This window comes from Eriocheir sinensis, chromosome 1 (assembly GCF_024679095.1).
Source record: "Eriocheir sinensis breed Jianghai 21 chromosome 1, ASM2467909v1, whole genome shotgun sequence".
NCBI classification, from domain to species: Eukaryota; Metazoa; Arthropoda; class Malacostraca; order Decapoda; family Varunidae; genus Eriocheir; species Eriocheir sinensis.
Genome location: NC_066509.1, coordinates 9336400 through 9360067, shown reverse-complemented (window position 1 = coordinate 9360067; position 23668 = coordinate 9336400). Strand labels below are relative to the sequence as shown.

Below are 23668 nucleotides of genomic sequence, written 5' to 3'. Positions count from 1 at the left end.
CTGCCTTCCCTCCATTCCCTCCTGCCTTCCCTCCATTCCCTCCCGTTTCCTCCATTCCCTCCCGTTTCCTCCATTCCCTCCCGTTTCCTCCATTCCCTCCCGTTTCCTCCATTCCTTCCCGTTTCGTCCATTCCCTCCCGTTTCCTCCAATCCCTCCCGTTTCCTCCATTCCCTCCTGCCTTCCCTCCAATCCCTCCTGCCTTCCCTCCTGCTTTCCCTTCATTCCTTCTCGTTTCCTCTTTTTTTTCTCCTATTTTTCCTCCCTTCCTTGATTCCTGTTTTTCCACGTTTTTCTTTTTCTTTACTTGTTTTCCATATATATAATCTCATATTTATGCCTTCCCGCGTGTTTTTCATCGGACTTATCTTCATATCTTTCTATTTATATCCATTTTTTTCTCTCGCTGCCTCACCGTTCCCCTTGTCTTCCCTTTCCTCACTGATCTTTCTCCTTTTCCTTTTTTTTTCACATTTTCACCATGTTTTTGATTGTCCATACGTATGTTTCCGCTTTTCTATCACCTCGCCTTCCATTTTTTTTCTTTCTCCCTTCCCACCTTTCCCTCTGTTTTCCAACCCATCATCCTCCCTTCCCTGGCTATCTCCTCTCATTTCTTTCTCTCCCTTTCCACCTTCCTTTTTTTTCTCTTCCCTTTATCCACCACTTCATCCTCCTTTCCCTGGCCATCTATCCTCCCATTTCTTTTCTTTCTCCCTTTCCCTCTGTTTTCCAACCCATCTCTCATTTCTTTCTCTCCCTTTCCACCTTCCTTCCTTTTCTCCTCCCTTTATCCATCACTTCATCCTCCTTTCCCTGACCATCTATCCTCCCATTTTTTCTCCCTTTCCACCATTCCTTCTCTTCCCTTCATCCTCCCTTCCCTGGCTGTCCTATCCTCGGCATCCTCCCTTCACCGTCGAGTCAGCGTCCACTCAGCAGCCCAGCTCAGCGGCTCACCCCTTTCGTCACTTCCATCATCGTACCTGCTTCCCTCCACCCTTTCAAGTTCCTTCCCATCTCAGTCAAACACTTTCCCATCTTCCCCTTCCTTTCGATCAAGCAGCTTCTCATCTTTAAGTTCCAACTATCTTCATTAGTCAGTTTTTCAGTCTTCTCTTCTTGTTAAGCATTCATTTATTTCCTATCTGATTCCTTCATGTCAAATATTTCCTTTTCCCTATAAAATACTGTACTAATCTTATCGAATATCCTCTATATCAGGGACGTTACCGCCATATAAAACACTTCCTCTTTCTCAGTCAGTCTTTTCACCCTCCATCGATTTCCTGCCACGCACTTTCCCCTTCCCTCGCCATGAAGCATTTTCCCTCCCCCGTCAAGCACTCGCCACCTTGTTAACCACTTTTCATTCCTCCTTGATCCCTCGCCTGACATGCATCTCCCTCCGGTATCAAACGCTCGCTCCTTGATCAGTTACCGCTCGCCCCTCACCCTCACCCCTCTGTCAGGCATTTTCCTCCCCTCATCAAACTTTTCCTCCGGGCTGAAGCAGTTAACCTCATTCCCTAAGGTTCTCATTTTCCTTTTTATCAGTTTATATTTTTAGTATTTTGTCACTCGTAAAATTGTCAGTTAAGGGAAAGTGATCGTAATTCTTCGGACATTACCTGTTTGTAAGATTCATCCGTTAAGTTGTGAGTAGTTACTCGGAAGCATATCATATATTGGAATACAATGACTCTACCTTCATAGGGAAATGCCACGAGTTACATTTATACCGGTAGCTTATTGTTTCCTTTCCTGGATAATCTCGTAAATGGTATTAATTGTGCATTCTTTGACACACATTATGATGACATATGACAAACTATTTAAAGGAATTCATTACTAATCTACAAACAACAACACCAACAACAGACACCTGGTTCTGGATTGCCCAAATAATCAGGTTAGAGAGTGGTTATTACACAATGAATGAATGCTCCGACAAAGGAATGAATAATATTAATAGGTGTGTGTGCGTGTGAGGTGGAGTTCATTTTCCATCTCGTGGGTGTCTAAATTCAAAACATACGGAGACTGGTCATTAATTTTCTTCTCTCTTTCCCTCCAGGTGGTCAGCTTACGAGATTTCTTCTTCGATGACGACATCTTCATCGCCTACGGCCCCGAGCGGCTGTCCCACGATGACTTTGATCTGGACAATGAAGGTGCGTGGTGGCGGCGCTGGTGGTGGTGGTGATGGTGGAGGAGGAGATTATGGTGGTGTCCCCGTGTTGTCTTGGTGTTGCTGGTGTTGGATGATTGCAGGGGTGTTTTATTTATTTATTATTATTTTTTGAATGTGTGTGTGATTCAGCAAAAGTTTAGCGGGATTGTTAATTCTGTGTTGGAAATTGTTGATGTGGCAAAGCTTGGTCGGCAGATGAGTCCATGGGAGCGTATGCTTGAGGGGGGTGGGGGGGTGGGGAGAATGGAGGCGTTGAGTGCGTGGGTGGCTAGTGTGAAAAAATGTGAGTGTGTATTTTTTTTTTTTTTTTTTTTTACAGCAAAGGAGACAGTTCAAGGGCACACAAAAAGCAAACATCAATGAAAAAAAAAGCCCGCTACTCACTGCTCCTAAAAAGAATCCAAAGAGGTGGCCGAAAGATAGGTCAGTTTTGGGAGGAGAGGTGTCCTGATACCCTCCTCTTGAAAGAGTTTAAGTCGTAGGCAGGAGGAAATACAGATGAAGGAAGATTGTTCCAGAGTTTACCAGCGTGAGGGATGAAAGAGTGAAGATGCTGGTTAACTCTTGCATAAGGGGTTTGGACAGTATAGGGATGAGCATGAGTAGAAAGTCGAGTGCAGCGGGGCCGCGGGAGGTGGGGAGGCATGCAGTTAGCAAGTTCAGAAGAGCAGTCAGCGTGGAAATATCGATAGAAGATAGAAAGAGATTCAACATTGAGGCGGAATTTAATAGGTAGAAGACAATCAGTATGAGGAGGAGGAGAGCTGATGAGACGAAGCCTTAGCCTCACTCTGTCCAGAAGAGCTGTGTGAGTGGAGCCCCACATGAGATGCATACTCCATACGAGGGGCGGACAAGGCCCCTGCATATGGACAGCAACTGTGCAGGGGAGAAGAACTGGCGGAGACGGTACAAAACGCCCAGCCTCGAGGAAGCTGATTTAGTAAGAGATGAGATATGAAGTTTCCAGTTGAGATTTTGAGTTAAGGATAGACCGAGAATGTTTAGTGTTGAGGAAGGTGATAGCTGGGTGTTGTCAAAGAATAGGGGATAGGTGTTTGGAAGATTGTGTCGAGTGGATAGGTGGAGAAACTGTGTTTTTGAGGCGTTGAAGGACACCAGGTTCTTCTTTTGCCCCAAATAATAGTAGTAAGGTCTGAAAGCGTTCTGCAGTCTCCAGCCTTGAGTCGTTAAGTTCCTGAAGGTGGGTTTAATAATGCAGAAATAAGAGTGGAATCATCGTAGGAATGGATAGGACAGTTCGTTTTGGAAAGAAGATCATCAATGAACAACAGAAAAAGAGTGGGAGATAGGACAGAACCCTGTGGGACACCACTGTTAATAGATTTAGGAGAAGAACAGTGACCGTCTATAACGCGATTTTCCTTCTATTTCATCACTCTTCGCAGCTTAGTGGTGGAGGTGAAGGGGGTCGTGGTGGTTGTGGTGGTGGTGGTGATGGCGGCGGTGACCAGGTTAAAATAGTGTTTGTTTTCTCCTTTAAGTGTGTGTGTGTGTTTCCAGTGAAGAGAGGGGCAGGGCATGGAGGCTTTAGGAAATGCAGGGATACGATAATGAAGGAGGTATGGGAGTGTGGTTTCACTGGTTTGCTTGCCAAGGAATGGATGTGATGTGAGGCAAAGGGATGGAGAATGAGAGAGAGAGAGAGAGAGAGAGAGAGAGAGAGAGAGAGAGAGAGAGAGAGAGAGAGAGAGAGAGAGAGAGAGATGAACGTTACATATGCAAATCATTGGTGACATCGTAAACTTACGTCCATAACTCCCGAGATGCGTGACACGATAGCATAACCATGATTAGCATTAGCTGGGCATCATCCGTGGACAGGAGGGGGAGGAGGAGGTGGAGGAGTGATAATAAGAGGGCGCGTCGCTGACCGAGTGATCTTATTTCGTATCTCCCCGCAACTCCTGACGCACCGGACTCCCTCGGCCCACCGTCCAATCTATGGGAGTGTAGGAGGAGCCAAGATCTAATGAGAGACCTTGGGAGGAGCTGCTTTGGTGTGAGGGCGGAGGGGTGGGCTCCTCTTTCCTCTCAAAGTCCCTGCCCCGCCACCCCTCACGGCTTCCACTCCACATAAGGAACACACATAGGCCTCTGATTGAAATTATATCAGAACGTTGCTGGCCAGGCCGCCTCTCGTCAGCTGATGTGTTGGCGTGACCCAGTAAGCCAGGGAGGGGTCAGGGCGGTGTCGTCTTGGGTCGCTGATGTGGGTCACGGGCCGAGAGATTAGCACCTGTAATCACTGCCGCAGTCAGGTTGAGGGCACGCAGCCTGACCAGGTAATCATAGCCGGAATGATTTAAGAAAATTGTATTTAAAATCAAAGAGTAGGCAGGTGTGTTTCGTGGTGCGTTGTGGTGGTTCGTACCCGGGCAGACAGGTGTGGTAATGATTGAATGTATTTCAATAAGCAGCAGTATGCGGCGTGATATATATATATATATATATATATATATATATATATATATATATATATATATATATATATATATATATATATATATATATATAATATAATATATATATATATAGATATATATATATATATATATATATATATATATATATATATATATATATATATATATATATATTCTTCAAACTTCTTTATAACACGTGTACGCTTCAGCCTGCCTCGCTGACCCATCCCTTTGCCAAATATATATAAAAAAAAATCCCCGCCTACTTTTCTTCCCGCGAGTCGTCTCGATCGCCGCATGCAGAGCAGGAAAGACACTGATATGTAAATAAATTCACTCGCCGGCGGCTTTTAAGCTAAACTATTTCGTTTGAAACGGCGGCCTGGTGGAATGTTGCGGGGAAACAATGGACGAGGAAGGGAGACAGTTTTGTCAGGATTTTGTTGTGCAGTAAGTTGGGTAACTCAATTTAAAGGGGAGCAAGCATTGTGTTGCAGATGGGTTACACACACACACACACACACACACACACACACACACACACACACACACACACACACCTGTGCCAGGCCTTTTCAACTACCCAACTCCTCGTATACATATTACATCACCCTTCCGTGTCTACCCAATAAATATTGGATTGATAGACAACCAACGGATGTTTGTAGGTGAAAAAGTTGGTCTGTCAGTTCTCTTCACCTAAAATCATAAATACGGGTAGTAGTATTTTTTATTGGACTTTCTGATGAAAATGAGGCCATCCACCCTTCCATGCGTCCCCCACCACTAATGTGGGCGTCTTTTTCTGCTCCTTAGAGTGCAAGACCATCCAACCCCTCGTCAAGTGTCCCCTCAGCCCGCGCCGCCCCCGCCGCATGCCCTCGCCCAAGCCCCGCGGCCGCGCTGTGTCGCCCCTCGCCATATTCGACGGCCCAGGTAAGTCGCGCACCACAATCCTAATTTTTGCCCACACGAAGCAGAGAAAGGTGGGTTCCCTCTATTGTTATTTATAAAATGTATAAATGAAGGTTACGCAAATACAAAAAAAGAACTGATATCCTCAGTTCCTAAGGTGAAATTAACATTTAACCAGAGAAGACACATTCCCCACTATAAATGATGCTTGAATTATGGATTGAAAGGAAATAAATACAGACGTTTATCCCTTAATTAGTTATTGATTTACCTGTAAGCACCTTTTTTACTAAATCTGACATGATGCGTGTTGTGTCGGCAGGTAGTTTACCGCGGTCGCCCAGAAAGCCGGCAGGGCAGCACCACAAGCGGCTGAGTCAACCCAACACGCACACCTACCAACAGCAGCAGCACCACCAGTACCAGCAACAAAATGGCCACGTTGCTTGTGGCGGCCTAGAAAACATCATCTTCCCAGCCTGCGTCACCTCAAAGTAGGTCATGGCTTCGCCTCGCGTCACGTCACGTCACGGCAATAACAAAGCTCGTGACTGGCATGGCTCACCCTTCCCTCCATGCCTGCAGGCAGGGCGGGGCGGCGCGACCACAAGAAAAATATCGACTCCTTGGACAGCATATTTACCCAACCTCCAAGGGGGACAAGCGAGGGCGATAGGGTTGCGGCTTTAACCTAAACACCTTTAACCTAAAAATGGCCGCCCTGTCTTGTTTCATTTAAACTTTATCATTTGAATGGCAACAGTAAAACAGTCCAGATGCAACTTTAGTTTTGTGATGGACTTGAACATTTCTTTAAAAGCCAGTATGCAGTTTATTTTGTTTATGAACAGAATTCATATTCCTTGTATATTACTGGGAGTGTGTTAATGTAAGTAATGAGCGTCTGATGTGCACCTCATTCAGGATTTATTTTTTATTATTCTTGTGAAGTGAGTTCTCATCCTCACCCACAACGAAGCAAGCCAGCGAGGATAAAGAAAACTAAAAAATACTTTCAGATACTCCGTTGGCCGTATCCTTGGCGACGGGAACTTCGCGGTGGTGCGCGGCTGCGTGTGCCGCGCCACCCGGGAGGAGTATGCGCTCAAGATCATCGACAAGACCAAGTGCCGCGGGAAGGAGCACATGATCGAGAGTGAGGTGTCCATACTGCGGCAGGTGAGTAGCGGGCTTTTTTTCATTATTATTATTATTATTATTTTTTTTTTTTTTTTTTGCTGGTTCCTTTACTGTGAAAAAAAAAAAAAAAAAAAAAAGTCAGTGCGAGCAGTGAATCAATTGTAGGTGGTGAAACGTATTTTCTATATTTATGTGACAATAGAATGTAGTTTTTTTCTCAGGATTATTTTCAGGAAATGAGATGGAGGTATTGTGATGTGACTCTCAGACAATATTTCTCTCCAAAAACTTCATCAGTAAATTAATGCTCATCATAATCACCTTAAAATATCTCGTGTCCAAAGTATATGTTTTGTGACCGGAAAACATGTAAAAAATAGCACATACACACACACACAACCACCACCCTTTTCTTTTTATTAAGACTTCCTTTGTTCACAGGTCAGCCATCCAAATATTGTTAGTTTAATTGAAGAATTCCACACCCCAACCCAACTCTACCTCGTCATGGAACTAGTCAAGGTAATTATTATAATTTTTTTTGGTAATGGCTTACTGGAGCTGAGCTCTGAGAGTACACTTTTTATCAATCAGCTGTCACTGAACAAGGAAATTGTCAACTTGCAACCCAAAATCAACTGTTCACATAAAACGTCAGACATAGATGAACAGAGGGCTCATGTGGCCAAGTACGTGAATAGATGTACACAAGGTTAAATAAGTATTGGTGCACAATATCTGTGAACCATTATGACACCATGAAACAGAGGGCATTTTCAGGAGCTGCCATGTGTAGGCTGTCTGGCCTCTTGTAGTCTCCTTATATTCTTTTTGTATCTTTGTTAATTAAGTGAAATATTAGTAGCCGACTTGCTATTCAGTGCTAGCTCTACTGTTATGTGCTAAGTTTTTAAACAATTAATGGGTGATTTGACCCTTAAGAACCAGCCACAGCCAGGCATGTCACTCCTCCCACAATATCAGTGGATTTTTAATGTTTATGGCAGACATCAAACCACAGTGCACCAATACATTTTTAACTTGTGTACATGGTAGATCCTCCTAGATGGCAGCTTTCAATTGCTCCCATTGCCAAGCTCAAGCTGGATCAGAAGTAGGTGTATCCCCCACTATTGATTTTGTCACTGTGCCAGGCCTCCTCATTTCAGTTATATATGAGAAGCTTTCCCTGATCAGCTCAGTCTTTCATTACACTGTACTTGCAGGGTGGTGACCTGTTTGATGCCATCGCCAGTGCCACCCGCTACACTGAGAAGGATGCCAGCTCCATGGTGCGAGACCTCACCTCAGCACTGGATTACCTTCACCAGAGATCCATTGTACATAGGGACATAAAGCCAGAGAATCTCTTGGTGAGTGTCTGAATTCTTTGGCTGCATATCTTTAGTGTGTGCCGTATAGTTTGTACAGAAAATTAATCAGGAGTGGCAAATGTCTCCTTTGATGTTTGCCACTGTTGTTGATTAATTTCTATTGAAACTCATTTATGTTGTGTTGAATGTATACATAGATTGTTGAAAATCTACATAGAGTTTAGCATAGTCGTCAAAGTTGTAAGTGGCTTCACCCTTCTTGAACATGACTGAATACGAAGTCCCTTATCCTGTCAGTGAAGTGAGATGTGTTGATAGCGTTATGTGGCCTAGGGCATCCACTCTAGCCAGGAAAAAGATACATCACCTTAACTTAAGAACCCAAAGCTGTTGAATATTTTTTTTGTTTTGGTGCCCTAGCATGCTATTGGAAGCTTCATGGTACAGTACAATGTTTGATTTTCTTTTTTCAAACTGATGGCAGATTTTTTATAAAATTTGATAGTTAAATTTTGTACAGTCACTTGAAGCTGTAGCCACAGTTTTGATGAATACTAAAAGGTACAGTACCTATGGCCTTCTGTGTTCATCAATCTATTGTGCAGTGCTGCAACCTGTTGACACAAAAAAAAAGTGCACAAAGGAGCTATTGATTGGACCATATTGGCTATTCATCGGCAACTCGGAGAAAGTACTGTTTTGACTTAACTCGGTTCCTCTTTTCTATTTTTGGAAAAATTAATACTGGCCGTCGTTTGGAGCCAAATGTCCAAATGTGGTACCTGCAGGTAGAAAGAAAAAAATGTATTTACCCTTTGCTGGTAAGGTTTTAAGGTTTGTGTCTGTGTGTGGTATGTGTGACCACTGAGGGGCGAATGTGCCGTGGGCTGCATGCAGTCTCCTGAGCGGCCCAAACAGGCAAAACACAGCGGGAGGTTTCGTATTTTTTTTTTGCCCAGGGCTTCATTTTGCTCTCCAGCAGCTTAAGAATGATTTAACCTGCTGTGAAATAATTGTTAGTTTAAGTACCTGTAGCTATTTTGACTTCTGGTCTTAAGATAAGTGATTTACAGATGCCCTCCCCAGTGAGAGGGCGTCTGTAAATCACTTATCTTAACCCTACAAGCACCGAGGGGGGGCAAATCTGACCCCTCCTGAGCCACTTCTATCAAATGAGTACGATGCTAGGTGTTAGAAGCACAAAAATTTGAAAACGTCGGAGCTTATAGGGTTAAGACCAGAAGTCAAAATAGCTACTAACAATTATTTAACAGTAAGTTAAATCATTCTTAAGCTGCTGGAGAGCAAAATAAAGCCTCGGGCAAAAAATACGATACCTCCCAGCTGTGTTTTGCCTGTTTAGACCGCTAAGGAGACTGCGGCCCGCGGCACATTTGCCCCTCAGTGGTCACACACACCACACACAGACGCAAAACTTAAAACCTTACCAGCAAAGGGTAAATACATTTTTTTTAACCAGCAGGTGCCACGTTTAGACGTTTAGCTCCAAATGACAGCCAATATTAATTTTTCCTGAAATAGAAAAGAGGAACCGAGTTAAGTAAAAACAGTACTTGTCTCCGAGTCGCCGCCAAGATAGCCAATACGGTCCATACAGTGTGAGGGTTAGACAAAGCTGGGTAACCCAAAATTCCAGATGTATGTAAGGTATACCTGTCATGTGGATCAGTTTACCAGATACATCAACACTGTTTTACTGGCCTGTGTTTGATGGTTGTGATGGGGCATAGTATAGTGCAGTGCTCATGTCTTGACTAGTGAGGCTGTTGTTTGCAGATGTCAAAGTCAGGTTAACATCCTAAGATTAATGGCTCACAATGTATATGACAAATCTGACCACCTTTTTTCCTGTAGGTGGTGGAATATCCTAATGATGCCAAGAGTCTCAAGCTGGGAGACTTTGGTCTGGCAGTGGAAGTGACTGAGCCACTCTATACAGTGTGTGGCACCCCCACCTATGTGGCACCTGAAATCCTCAACGAGTCAGGATATGGCCTCAAGGTAAGCAGTCAGTCCTGCTTATTCATGAAAGCAAGCTTGTTTTCTTGATAATAGTCATTACATTTTCTTATAAATTTTTATGCAACTTTATCAGGAATTTTTTCAATATCACCAATTCATTTTACATGCTTACATTTTGCATTCTAGGATTACCATTAGTTTTAATATTTTCTACAGTATAACAATTGTTTCTCTTGTTTTCTGTAGGTGGACATCTGGGCAACAGGGGTCATTACATACATTCTTCTCTGTGGGTTCCCACCATTTGTCTCGGCCACAAATAACCAAGAGGAGTTATTTGACCAAATCCTTCGTGGATACTATGAGTTCCACAGCCCCTACTGGGATGACATTTCAGAGTCTGCCCGTGAGCTCATTGTACATATGATACAGGTGGATCAGGAAAAGCGTTTTAGTGCTCAAGAAGTGCTTGATCATCCCTGGGTGTCTGTGAGTACAACAGTTGTGTTCTTGGCATTTTCTACTGTAGCATGCAGAGTTAGTATTTTGCCCCTGCTTGGCAATTATTTAACAATGGTTTTTGGTACATACCAGTAGAGAATGCAAATATCCACCAGTAATTGATTTTCAGTAGTAGACTCAAAATCAAATCCAGGGTCCTCTGCATCTTATTTTTCCTCTATAATGACCTCTGAACCAATGGCTTTAACAAGTTCATTTTACTTCCACGAATAACAACTTCAGCTGCCTAATTTTCTGGAATTAAATTATCAACTTTCTAACACAGTATGTGGTTGTATTCTTCCACTGGTGAAAAAAGACAATGCAGATGTTTATGAAACCAAGCTACTGTCCTTGTTTATGCAGACTAAGTGTGCTTTTGAGTGGAGGAATGAATGCTGTGCTTCCTAAATTTATTTTAGCCTTTTGTAGTCTGCATAGAATGAAGGAAATCATAAATAATGCATTAATTTTTACCAGCAGATTATATTTTTCATATTTACCAGCTTAAATAACCTCTTGGCCTGTGCTAGAAACAATTTGAGTAGCAGAGAGATGTTTACTGCAGTGTTTTAGAGCAGTGTTGGTGTGATGGTGTAAAACCTCATTCTAATGGGCCTGATCAAGCCAGAGCTTTGCTCCTAATTAACTGATGATTGTTGCTATCTTGCAAATAATTTCATATTAAATGCAATTCATTTTATAAATGCCTACTAGCATATCAACCTAATGAAAACAACATTCCTAGAAGCTTGAATTAATTAATGCAGCTAATCTTTTGTCCTGTTACACCTGTGATTGATGAAGCTTCTGTGTCATCGTCATCATCATAATAATAATAATAATAAATATATATATATATATATATATATATATATATATATATATATATATATATATATATATATATATATATATATATATATATATATATATATATATATATATATATATATATATATATATATATATACAGTCGTCCCTCAAATAGTACTGTTTCGATTTTATACGGATTTTCTTGGCAGGTTTTTTTTTAGGATTTTTAAATTTCACGCTAGTCGCACCGAGTAGCCATGGCTTGAGTGGCAACACTGTTCTACCAAAACACCTGCTGAAAGCACCCCAAAGTGTTCGAGAAAGGTGTTCACCTTGCAAAAAAATTCAGATTTAAGAGAAGTTACGTTTTGGGATGAGTTACGTTGTGGTAGGGAGAGCATACCACGTGAATGAGAGCAGTGTTCGCTGTATCTATCTTAGTGTAAAATAAATTCTTGCAGCAGTAACTGCCAGTGCTCCAAGAGTGCTGCAAGAGTGGAGATAAAGGCCATCCTTTTACTAAGCCTCGTCATTGCTAAGGTAACGGCGTCTCACTCGCAGCAAAATGGCGTACGCTGATCTTCCTGGCAACATTTAACATGCATTACTAGCTGTCCTGGCTGACGAACTCCTTACAACAGAAGATGAAAAGGAAGCTGAAGTGGTTATGGTGGCACAGAGAGGTTAAATGCAATGGAAACACTTATTCGTGTTTGTTTGGGCCGCCATATTTGCTGATGACGTCATCACGGCACGAAGGCTCTCCACCTCTCAAAGCCGGGAGCCAGCTGATGTGCCGAGCTGGCATCTCGTGCTACCGTGTCACACATTTGAGAGCACTTGTGACGTTCCGAAAGTCCCGATTCCCTCTCTGAAACACAGCCCATGAGTGTTTCTAGGGAGGGCACTAATTTTATACGGATTTTTGAATAGTACGGGAGTCCTGGGTCCCTAACCCCCGTACTATTTGAGGGACGACTGTATGTATGTATGTATGTATGTATGTATGTATATATATATATATATATATATATATATATATATATATATATATATATATATATATATATATATATATATATATATATATATATATATATATATATATAAAATCCTATTAAGCATTTACCTTACCTTATACTAAGTAAAATTCAAAGGCAACAAACAGTTATTGATTCACAGTTCATATTGGGCTCTGGGTCCTACCAGACCCACCTGACCTAAACATTCCCTAGACTGAGGTTTTGCCACACCTTCCCTCACCTTTCCCTTGGAGTAAAGTACATAGTTGCTCCACGACCCGCTGACCCACTCCTCCACAGGACGACGAGGCTCTTGACCGCAACCTCCACCTGCGAGTGTCTCATAAGCTGGGCCTCCACTTTGACACCAATGGGCCCCAACACAAAGCAGCAGGAATCACCCTGATGGCTGTAAGTCTATGTGTAGTTTGTCTATACTCATGTTATAGATGAATGTTGCAAGCTCTTCTTCATGTTTGTTCAGATTACTTTAAATATTATGGTCAAACATTTTTACAAGTAGAATAGCTATTGAATTACTGTTTTTTCCAAATCTTTAAGCATCACCAGATCTTTATTTTCAGTCTCCATTTTGGCATGTTTAATTCAACTTGGTGTGTGTGAAGCAGCTTGATTGGGAATTTAATTACAAGATTCCTGACAGTACTTCACTGTCATCACAAGATGATAAATTAATAGATTGCTTTATATTGAGCAGCTATATACTAACCTTACTTGAATACCGTATAATTGTTTAACAAAGACCACAGCTGTTTTTTGGTCTTGCCTTAGTGCAAGTATAATGACATATGGTGTGGCATTTTATGGGCAGTCCTTGACATCATTATCATATATATCTTATTTATAATCTAATGCAGTAAGTGATATCACCTAATTCATGAAACTTCTAATTCGAAACTGGGTGTACTGCAATTATTTCCACAAACATCAAACAAAATGTGATGACAGTATATGTTCATAGTATATGAAAATGGTTTCCTTAAAAAATTGCTATATTCTATTAGATACATTATTCATACACTCCAAAACAATCATGAAAAAAAGCACAGATACAAACATACACCAAGTTGACTTTTCAATGAATGTGTTTCCTTAGAAAACAAGTATTTCCAGGCTTTCACATTCATTTTTGGCCACAAAATACCATAATGGGAAAATATTTGAGAGTTTATCTCTCGAGCTTTATATTAATGAATGAAGATATCAAGTTACTTATAGTAAATTATATAACAAACTTGAATCTGAGATAAACTGGATTTAAAATATTGAAATTCTGGAAAGTGACATTTAGTTCATGTTAAGACCCAATATTTTGTAATTTCTCTTGCCCTCCCTCCCCTTGTCCATGGTAAACCTTTTGTGTTGCTTGGAAGAATTAATTTATCAATTCTGTTGTTTACTTTGTGGGATTGAGATAGTCTTTATGTGAGAAGTAAATCTCCATCATAAAATAAAATATTAAAGTCACCCACTTGAAGTGAAGTTTCTAGGCTAAAATGATGAAAACATTATTAGCATTTTCAAAACATTTAGTAATATTTACTAGCTCATGCATTGTTTAAAGAAGGCACATGTATATTGGAAAAAATTCATTTTTTCTTAATCATAGCTACAAAGTGAACTGAGCTTTACTATACATACCTCTCTGAAGTACTGGTGAGGCATGACTTGGTTTACTTCTCACATCCAATAGCACCATGTGTGTGCACCATCCTGTTTTTATATTTTCTGATATTTGTTTTTTTTTTTGTTTTTGTGGCTGTTGTGTCCAGGCGGAGTCCACCCCCTGCTTGCATACAGTAGAAGTTCAGTAATGTGTAGCAAGCAGGCGGTCGTGGGCGGGTTGCAGCAGTAGGGGGAGTCTGGGGCCACTGACCACCTCCAGCATCACCTACACATCCCACACTTCTTACTTCTACACACTATACTTCAACTGAGCAATTTAAATGCAGTGTATATTATAGTCTATACACACAGGATCAAAATGATTTGCTCATATCCACTGTATTAGCCAGTGAGGCTAAAGCAGCTTTCCAAAATGATTGTAATATTACTTATAGATGTAGTCTGAGAATTCCTGTATTTATTCTGTTAAACCAACTAGTCATTTCTGCATTCAGCAGATCACTCAAATCTGATGGCTAACATCCTTTATACTTTTGTTACTGAAAAGATATACATAAAACACTGATCACGAACAAACCACATGAAGTAGGCGGCCGCTAACAGTCATGAGTCAGGTGCTAACACCGCGGCCACACAGGGGGCTTGACATGGCTTCTGAAGCAGGTGGGTTGTGTACTGACTCCTAATGTTACCTCTGCTTTCTGCCTGCTTGACAAATGCTTCAATTTCTGTTTCAAGTTTGATCAAATGACTTACAAAATTTGCTTGCTTAACCCTTAGAGCGCGGGCTTGTTTTGCCGTGCCTGTCCTCCCACGCGGGCATATTCAGGCAAAAACAATACCTCAATTCAACCTTTTATATCTTCACTTCTATTTACCTCACATGACTGAATGAAGTATCATTGTAAAGTACATACCCTTAACCATCCTTTGATGTTAATTTGAAGACTATATAACCATTGCTAGAGGAAGTACAGAATATTAAATAAGGATCACTGAAAACACATTATTATAGACCGTTTTCCACTCCTAGTGGATTTCCCTTCTATGATTTGGTAATAAAAAGCATAACTTTTATACAGTATGTGAAACACCCCCCGAAAAAATTAACTTCCGGGCCTTCCTGATGCCCTTGATTGGTGCTGAGGTCAAAGGGCCCCCATCTTGTGGATGAAATTCACTGGAAGGTGAGAATAGGTGGGATGTCTAGCAGACATCTTCTCAAAGCTAACACAAGGCACTGACCATTTATTAGTCACGGGAGCATGTTTGGGCATTGTTTGAAAGAAAACAACATGCTTGCTCTACTTCACCATAAACAAATTAAATTTGACAGTGTGCTAAGTCAAAAAATGCCTTGTCAGCTATTGTCAACACCCACGGTTTGAGCCCAGGCACCAGCTGTCGACTATTGTTGACACCCACGCTTTAAGGGTTAAATGACAAGTCTCTCTCTCTCTCTCTCTGGCTTCATAAACACTTCATAACCTATTTCAAATGGTACTGTACAGGTAAGATGGTTTGTGAATATAAATACAGCTCCAGTAACCCACAAGGTACAGTGAATAACATAATCTCTTCAACAGGGTTATGTTCTTCAGGCCATATCAGTTTTTAAATGTTCACAATTCTTGTATATGTATGTTTTTCTGCAGAACTATCTACTAACTTCATTTTCATAGATCAGTAGCATTTAGTCGGTGGTTCTCAACTTACTCATAGTTACTTGATCCCTTTCTCTCTTTTCATACCTGTATATGTGTGGCAGATGATTTTTGAGTGATGTAGATAAGTTTACAATGGAGTCTTATCCCTTTATGAGGAAAACTGTACAATGCCCTAAACTCAAGTTCCAAGTACCCTCAGTTAGTAGATTTGCCTCATCAATGGCTCCAGTGAATCAAGTAGCATCCCCACACTTCAGACTGCAGTCACGAGTTAATGAATAGGGGGGAAAAAAAGAAAGAAAAATATTTAGAGGATAGCTATTTTCTTTAGATTATAATGCCTTTATAAAATATGCTTGAAAATTTATAGTTGCCTTTAAACACTTGTTATCTGTGGGCATTTAACTTTTTTATTTATTTATTTTTTGCAACCTTGATTTGCCACTTGGATACATTTGGGATGTTACAAGCCATTTACTGTAGTTATAGTCTTTCAGCTGAAAGGGACAACAAACTATTAGTGGTTACTGAGAACCCACCATATATACTCGTGCAAAGGTTGAACTTAAATTTTAATATGTTAAGGTCAAGTGGCTTGAATGTATAACTCAGTTCTATGTGTCGTACCTAAGTAGAAGTTGCTCCACTAAATAACTTATTCATTATCTCTACTATGCTGTCTGTCTTATCCATGGTTTTCTAAAATTATTATATATACATCTTGTTTTACAGCTTAACACCATATCATGCATATACCTTACTGATGTCAGTTAGGTATCAGAGCTTAGCATGTTTTCTAGGCTGGAGTTGCACTCTATGCAGCTGGCATTTCTTGGCATTACTGCATTTTGACCAACCTTTAATTAATTCTTAGCAATTTTTGGCACAAATTTATTGATAAGCTTTTTGCTGTAAAATGTAAAATCTCTTAAGTAGTAGGTCAGTATGGGGTACTTGAATGCTTACAAGAAACTGATTAACTTATTTTCAAACACAGAGTTCATTATGTGAGAAGCATAACCCTAAAAAGAATATTAAGTAAATTAATAAAGCTTCAGTGGGGTAATTGATAGTGTCACTGGTCCATTCCAAAGGGCATGACGTTATGCAGACCCTCATACAAACTGAAGATCTAATGGGAAAAATTAATTTGGGACCTACCTACCCCATAAACAGCTTGAAATAAAAAAAAAAAAAAAAAAAAAAAATGTACAAATGCCATCTTAAACCCTTAATATTACCAACCTTAGTTTGCATTTGGTTTATAATATATTGAACTATGCTTGCATAACCCAATGTTGCCTTTGACCAGATTAGCCCTGTGGTATATTTAAACGGAAGTGGCTATTTACTGAGCAGACTTGCTGTCATTGGGTAAAGGAGGAAGAAAATGTGTGTGCATTAATGTGAGTTTATTCCTGAGTAGTTTTGCTTTTGCTTCTTTGGGGTAACTGGATTATTCAAGTGTCATCTTGCTATATACAGGTCAGTAAGAGATGCCCTGCTCACTGAGGGCAGCACAGAGATGTTACTTTCACTCATCCTAGGCTGCATCACTCCCACGACTGTGGCTGCACAGCCACTGGCATGGGAGTGACACGGCCTAGAATGAAAGTAAATATAACACCTCCATGCTGGCTGTTGAGTGATGGACAGAGGAGGAATGACTGACCTCTGAACAGCAAGTGGGGTGCCTCATGTGACCTGTATATAGCAGGATGATACCTCAGTTCCCCTGAAGATGGGAAAGCTAAATTAGTCAGGAATAAACTCACCTCAACACACTTATATTTCCTTCCTCCTCCTTTACCCAACTTGTCAAAATTGTCCTTGCCTTCATTATTTTATGGTGATTGATTTTACTTGAGTATATATGACGGTTGCTTGTCCTGCTTTTAATAACCAATATTTATTTTCTTGCTTTAATTTTAATACTTCATTTAGGTTTGGAATTGTAACACAATGGTAAGTATCTGCTTATCTAAACATACATATTCACCGAATGAGAAAATGTAAAGTTAGTGGCGGCAGAAAGCACTCACCATAGCTTGTCCCACACCAGGCCAGGCCTTTGTCCACCTATCAAACCATTTCATTTCCAATTAATTTACTTGTTGTGGCCTCTTGCTGGCAATATTTGCAGAGAATTTTGTATACTTAATGGCAATGATGATTTAATTAAATCAAGCACAAGGGAAAATGTCAATAGAGTATTTTCGTTGCATAAACGTTCAGATCAAAGAAAGCTGGAGGTACAGGATGGAAATGTTTGGGCAAGTCCTACATCCTGCTGTGGAATAATACACACTTATTATGACAATATACATATATGCGTCCGCAATACACATGCGACGTGCAGGCTTATGGTGTGGGCACTAGTTAAGCCTTATGATGGATCACCACTGACGTGCAAGCATTACATAGGCTCTTCGGAAGTGTAGCTGGCTAGCAAATTCTTTGCTGAGATATAAAATTTGGCATCTTTTAGGATAACCTGTTCCATCACAGTTAGGAAATTGTTCTGTAAAGTACTCTCTTTCTTCAATGATACCACACTTAGCTGGTAACTTTATGACGTCAACCTTTGCTATCTTCCAACCACACTTTCAAAGCTTCTTTCTGGCTTTGAAAGTGCCTTATTACTAACTAAAGACACCATTTGCCCTTCTTCAGGTACAACAATAAAACTAGCTCATTACGTTTTCTTTATCATGTAACTCAGTTATTTTTCAAGCTATCTTGTTATTTTATTTTGTTAATGAAGCTTATAACAAGTACAATTCAGTGATGCGTGTGTGTAAGTCCGTTGCTAATGCAGAAAATTGATAGCGTCACAGAGCAAGCTATCACAACAGCGTGTGTAAAGGGACTCTGTTGTCTGAGTTATGGCTTTGCCAGCCAGACTGTCCGCTGATTGGGTGCTGGGTCAGCGTCACCTCCCCATCACCCCCTCTGTACCCTGCCGCCTGGGATGTGACTCCCTTCTCTTGTGCCAGCGATCTCAGGCCGCAGGCGCAGGGTGTCAATAGGAGTGAGGGAACACACATTTTTGTAGGGACTTTCTACCTTACTTCTAACGGTGCAAGGGAGTCAAATCCACTACCATTGGATAGAAGAATGATTTATTCTTTCCATGTTGGGGGCCAACTTCAGCAAGTGACATGCTGCATTGGCATGGAAGGATTATCATCACTTCTCATTTGTTGATCAGAGCCATAACATCACTAATCTAACAACTGACAGCAGGAAAACTACTTATATAAAGACCATTGCACACAAGAAGTAAATACAAAGGATATAAAGACCATTGCACACAAGAAGTAAATACAAAGGCTGGTTAATTGAGTGGACACTGGTTTAGTCTTTTGGAGGATCACCCACAGCCATACACAGGACCAACATTCTCAGGTTCGAGTGGTATGTTATTAATGTATTGTACATTGGTGTACAGTAAATTGTAAGGAGAGGCTGTTTACCAAAAGTATGCGATCTTGATTTTGCCAACATTATTTTATACTAGCAGTATGCTCCCAGTTAGGTCAAGGTGGGCATCTGCTAGTTTATTAATATAGCTGGCCCACCTTATCTCCAGATACGTGCTTCAAGGATTGCCGCGAATGGGCAAAAACCAAGAACGTTCATGCCCCTGATACTAAGATATACTTTACCCTATAATGTCTTAATAATTTGCAACCCCATCTCTACGAATCACTACTAAATGCTTAAACCCACACAAATCATACCGACTACATTATTCTGTATTCTATTACATATTGTATGCCACCATGAGGATACAACTTAGTGTGAGGCTACTTAATGAGCAGTGTTCGGTAAGTAAGGTTGCTGAGCAGCCTAGCAAGATGTGTAGCTTGGTAAAATCAGTAAACTAGTAATCTACCATTATTTATTGAACTGAAAACTATTTATAAACTAACAGCACTCCACCTTAATCTAACTGACACTAAACCGTCAGCGTAAAATGGGGACACCAAGCCCATGGCCGCACACTGCTCGGTAATTAGCAACTCTATAGAAAGTTAATGTACAGTTATACTATACACCAGTATATATAGATGTACAATACAGTATCATACAAAACGTCAAAAAAAAAAAAAAACTTTTTCTAGAGGTTCAGATTCAACAGCCAGCCATACCTCTTAAATGTTGAGCCTCGGTTTGGCATGCTGGATCCCTTGCTGAGTAAGGACTGTGTAACAGATGAGTTAAGAAATATGAATATTTTCTGAATCAGTGAGTGTCGGGTGACAGATGTCAAGACACCCTTCCCACAAACAGCCAATCAGCAGCATCTTTACTTACTCAACTAGGAGCTAGGGACCCAGTTTAAGTGAAGGGACTATAGAGTACACTTGCTAGATCAGACCTTGTGTTTACTTTGTATAAGCAATCATACTCCTATATATAACTTGCTGCCCTTCATTGCTTCATCTGGATCTGGATAATAATGCGCAGGGCACCTATCAGGTGCATAGCACGCATCAATGCTATAATTTCAAAGAGGCAGAGGAAGAGTGATAATAATTCCTTCTTACCAAAGCAGCAAGTTCCTAACTAAAGGTAAAAGGCAGAGTGGTCCTCACATGGCTGCTTGTTGAGCACCCATTGGCTGCATCTACATCATCACTCTTCAATGACTACAGATTTTACTAGTTAAAATAAGCCTAGCCTCAACTTGTTATCTGTATTAATTAACCTGGTAGCAGCAACAGGCAAAATATGTGTGGCTTTACCGTGTACCAGCGACAGGCCAAATTCTTGCCATGACATAAACCCCTGAAAAAAAAAATATATATATATATATATATATATATATATATATATATATATATATATATATATATATATATATATATATATATATATATATATATATATATATATATATAATATGATCACAAATGCATTGATACATATAATATAATGGTTTGTGTGAGTGATGATTTTTTTCTCATTAATTCGCTTAGAGGGGTTCAAGAAACATGATCACCGCAGCTACGGGGTTAAATATCTCCTTATATAGGGCCCTTTTGGAGTTTTGGCCACTGAACTATTATGTTGATATCCTACATTAGGTGTTGAGAACAGGTGTGATTAAAATTACCTGTCTATCTAGCTCCCACCAGGGGATGGCCACGCCAGAAGAGTTTCCATCTCTCTCTATTCAGGCACTCCCTCCTTGCCTGCTCAAAGTTTCTCACTGATCTTTCCCCCCTCTCCCTAACATACTCCTGTACCCTATCTCTCTATTTCACTGGAGGTCGTCCTCTAACATTCCCTCCCTCTATCTCACTCACATACACCCTCCTGGTCATCTTATTCTCCTCCGTTTGCTCCATGTGACCAAACCACTTTAAAGTCTGTCGCTTCACTACTTCTACCACTCCACACTTCTTCCCTTCACCCCTGTGACACATTCCAAAACACTCATACACACTTTCATTACTCATTCCATCCACTCAACTCACACCACATGCACTCCTCAAATAACTCATATCCACTGCCTGCACTCTAGACCTCTGACTTTCATTCCACTAAACTAAACTTTTAATTATGTATACTTATCTTTGTCAACTTATCCCTTCCTTTTCTATTTCCAAATAACTTATGCACTTTAGATGAAAACATGCCAGATTCCTAATTATAACATGTAAACTGCCTTCCTCTTTACTGATTCTTCATTCATACCATGTCACTCACAAAAGTACCCCATAAAAATAATACACAAGTTATCTACACCCATCCCCAAATAGGTATCAGTGTATGAAACAGAAAGCTTGTAATTATGCATTTCAAAAATTTGCTTACTTAACTATGTGTGACTGAATGCCACAAATATACTGCAATGAAGTGGTTGGCTGGATATATTTGTGGCATAGCTCAGTGCTATAATATGATTTTCAATAGATGCAAATACCTAAATGTGACTGAGTAGATATTCAGGGAAACATTTACTTGAATGGCAACTTCTTGGAATGCATCCCTAGATGTTTACAGGGAAACAGTTTACAATGCATACCTTAGGTCATGTATTGGTTCCTTGCCACTCACATCTCTTCATGTTGCCAGGTCACTGCCCTTGACAAGGAGAAGCACAGCCTCTGTCGGGAGAATGACATCAAGGACCCTGCCAGCCCTCCCTGCAGCCCAAGACTCTCTCTCTTCACTAACAGCAGCCAAGTCTTCTGAGAGGCCTAATTATTGCCTTCTGTGGTGCTCTGTATGGCTGTAATAAATCATCATCATTATCATCATCATATCCCTTTTTTTTTCTCAATGTAAAATGACCTGATCAGATATTTTTATTAACAGTTTGATTGGTTATAATCACTGATGCCAGAATCTCCTACTGTTTGTCAAAGATGCTGAGCCATTTTAATTAATTGCAGATACTTCAAACCAAGAGGCAAGCTTTTCAGTAAAGATATGGACATTGTTTTCCCTGTGGGTGGGTAGGCTTTGGGCATCTAATGTGCAGAGATCTTAGTCAGCAGAGAATAAGTCAGTCACCTCTCATAAAACCACCAGACAGTGTGAATCCAAGGACCTTATAGCATCAGTATTTGAGTATATGCCATCAAATCTAAATGTAAATGCAATGTAAAATTACAGTCCAAAAGAATGTTTTTTATTCAGTGCCTTGTCGAAAGCTCCAAGGACTTTTTTTAAACTTTTAATTTACATGAATAAACACAAAGGAAAGGTGCTCAACTGTGAATTGATTTGCCAATCATTCAAACTTTTTACATCTTTTATATCCAAACTGTACTTCATGTCTCAGTACATTTCAGGTGGAATATATTTTCTCTGAATGCTTCCTTGTCTGAAATTTGAAAGATAAACTATTGTTAGGCTTCATCATTATCAAAGATCCAAATAATAAAGAACATTCTGTGCACATGAAGACCTTTGGTATCATGGGTGAACAGCTGTGCTCATAATGGCAGATGTAAATATTTTGTGGTTCTATAAAGGAACAATGACTACTTAAAATCTTTGTTGTGCTTGTGGCTTTACATCCTTAGTTTGGGGGTGGGTGGCTGTAGCACAGGTGGTGTGTGCTGTGTCTCATCCAGCATTGGTGTCCCTGATTTGTATTCTAGTAGCCAGGGTGAGAAGTGTCATGCAAATATTTTTAATGCAATACTTAATCATGATAGTTTGTATTTTTGTAGTGTGGTTATGATTTACTGCTGTATAATGACCTGAGTTTTATGCCTTCCCAAATTATTTATTCAAAAAAAGAAAAACTATGTAATTTACCAAACAAAACTGAATTTCTGTAAATCTCTTTCCCAGAAAATTGTTCCCACCATCAATAGCATTAAATATATGAAAAGATGTAGACTTAGGAGAATTATATTTAATAGAACTCCTTTCATAATGTGACAAGTATTTTATATTAAATCATGACCAAACCATTGGAGACCTGTGTTTGAGCGCTACTCCCCTAAACAAAAACAAAAAAAATAGTAAAAATAAAAATAAAACCATGATTAGTTACAATGCATATATGATCAAAACACCAAGATTATATTTGTAGGATCACATAAGTCATAAGGAATAATAAAAAAAATAAAAAAATGTTGAATCAGTGACATGGCTAGTCCAAAACACTTCAGACAACAGTGGTGGGTGATTCAACTGGAATGACTGGGCAGGTAAACGAATTAATTTTAAGATTCCTTGTTGAGCAACATATCAGGTAAATAGAGAAGATAATTAAAATATTTAAGGCAAAAGGCCTGCAAACACAATAAAGGTGCAGATGAAGATTCCAGTAGCATACAATGACAAACACTGTACAAAGAGACAAAGTGGGAAATTGGGGAAAAGCGAGGGGTCAGGTACTGATAAGATAAAGTTAATTGTAAAGAAAGACAAAATGGATTGTCAAGTACATTAAAATGAAGAGAAGAGGAACAATTCAGATCTTAAAGTCCCTGGATTATTAAAAAAAAAAAAAAAAAAAAAAAAAAAAAAAAA

At 40.0% G+C, this 23668-nt stretch overlaps 1 protein-coding gene across 1 annotated transcript; it reads left to right on the top strand.

The window, feature by feature from the left end:
- The first annotated feature begins 2048 nt into the window (after positions 1-2048).
- On the top strand, positions 2049-23668 carry LOC126989308 (serine/threonine-protein kinase DCLK1-like). Its single transcript, XM_050847960.1, has 10 exons — positions 2049-2172; positions 5456-5575; positions 5877-6048; positions 6574-6733; positions 7136-7216; positions 7921-8067; positions 9904-10050; positions 10258-10500; positions 12651-12761; positions 21752-23668. The coding sequence occupies exons 2-10, from the start codon at positions 5515-5517 to the stop codon at positions 21869-21871; spliced, it is 1242 nt and encodes a 413-aa protein (XP_050703917.1). The 5' UTR covers positions 2049-2172; positions 5456-5514; the 3' UTR covers positions 21872-23668.

Bases quoted from the DNA above. Each gene is read 5' to 3' on its own strand.
- LOC126989308 (XM_050847960.1), top strand. From the start codon at position 5,515: ATGCCCTCGCCCAAGCCCCGCGGCCGCGCTGTGTCGCCCCTCGCCATA. The intron at 10,501-12,650 runs GTGAGTACAACA...ACTCCTCCACAG, and splicing joins TTGATCATCCCTGGGTGTCT to GACGACGAGGCTCTTGACCG. The intron at 12,762-21,751 runs GTAAGTCTATGT...TCATGTTGCCAG, and splicing joins CAGGAATCACCCTGATGGCT to GTCACTGCCCTTGACAAGGA.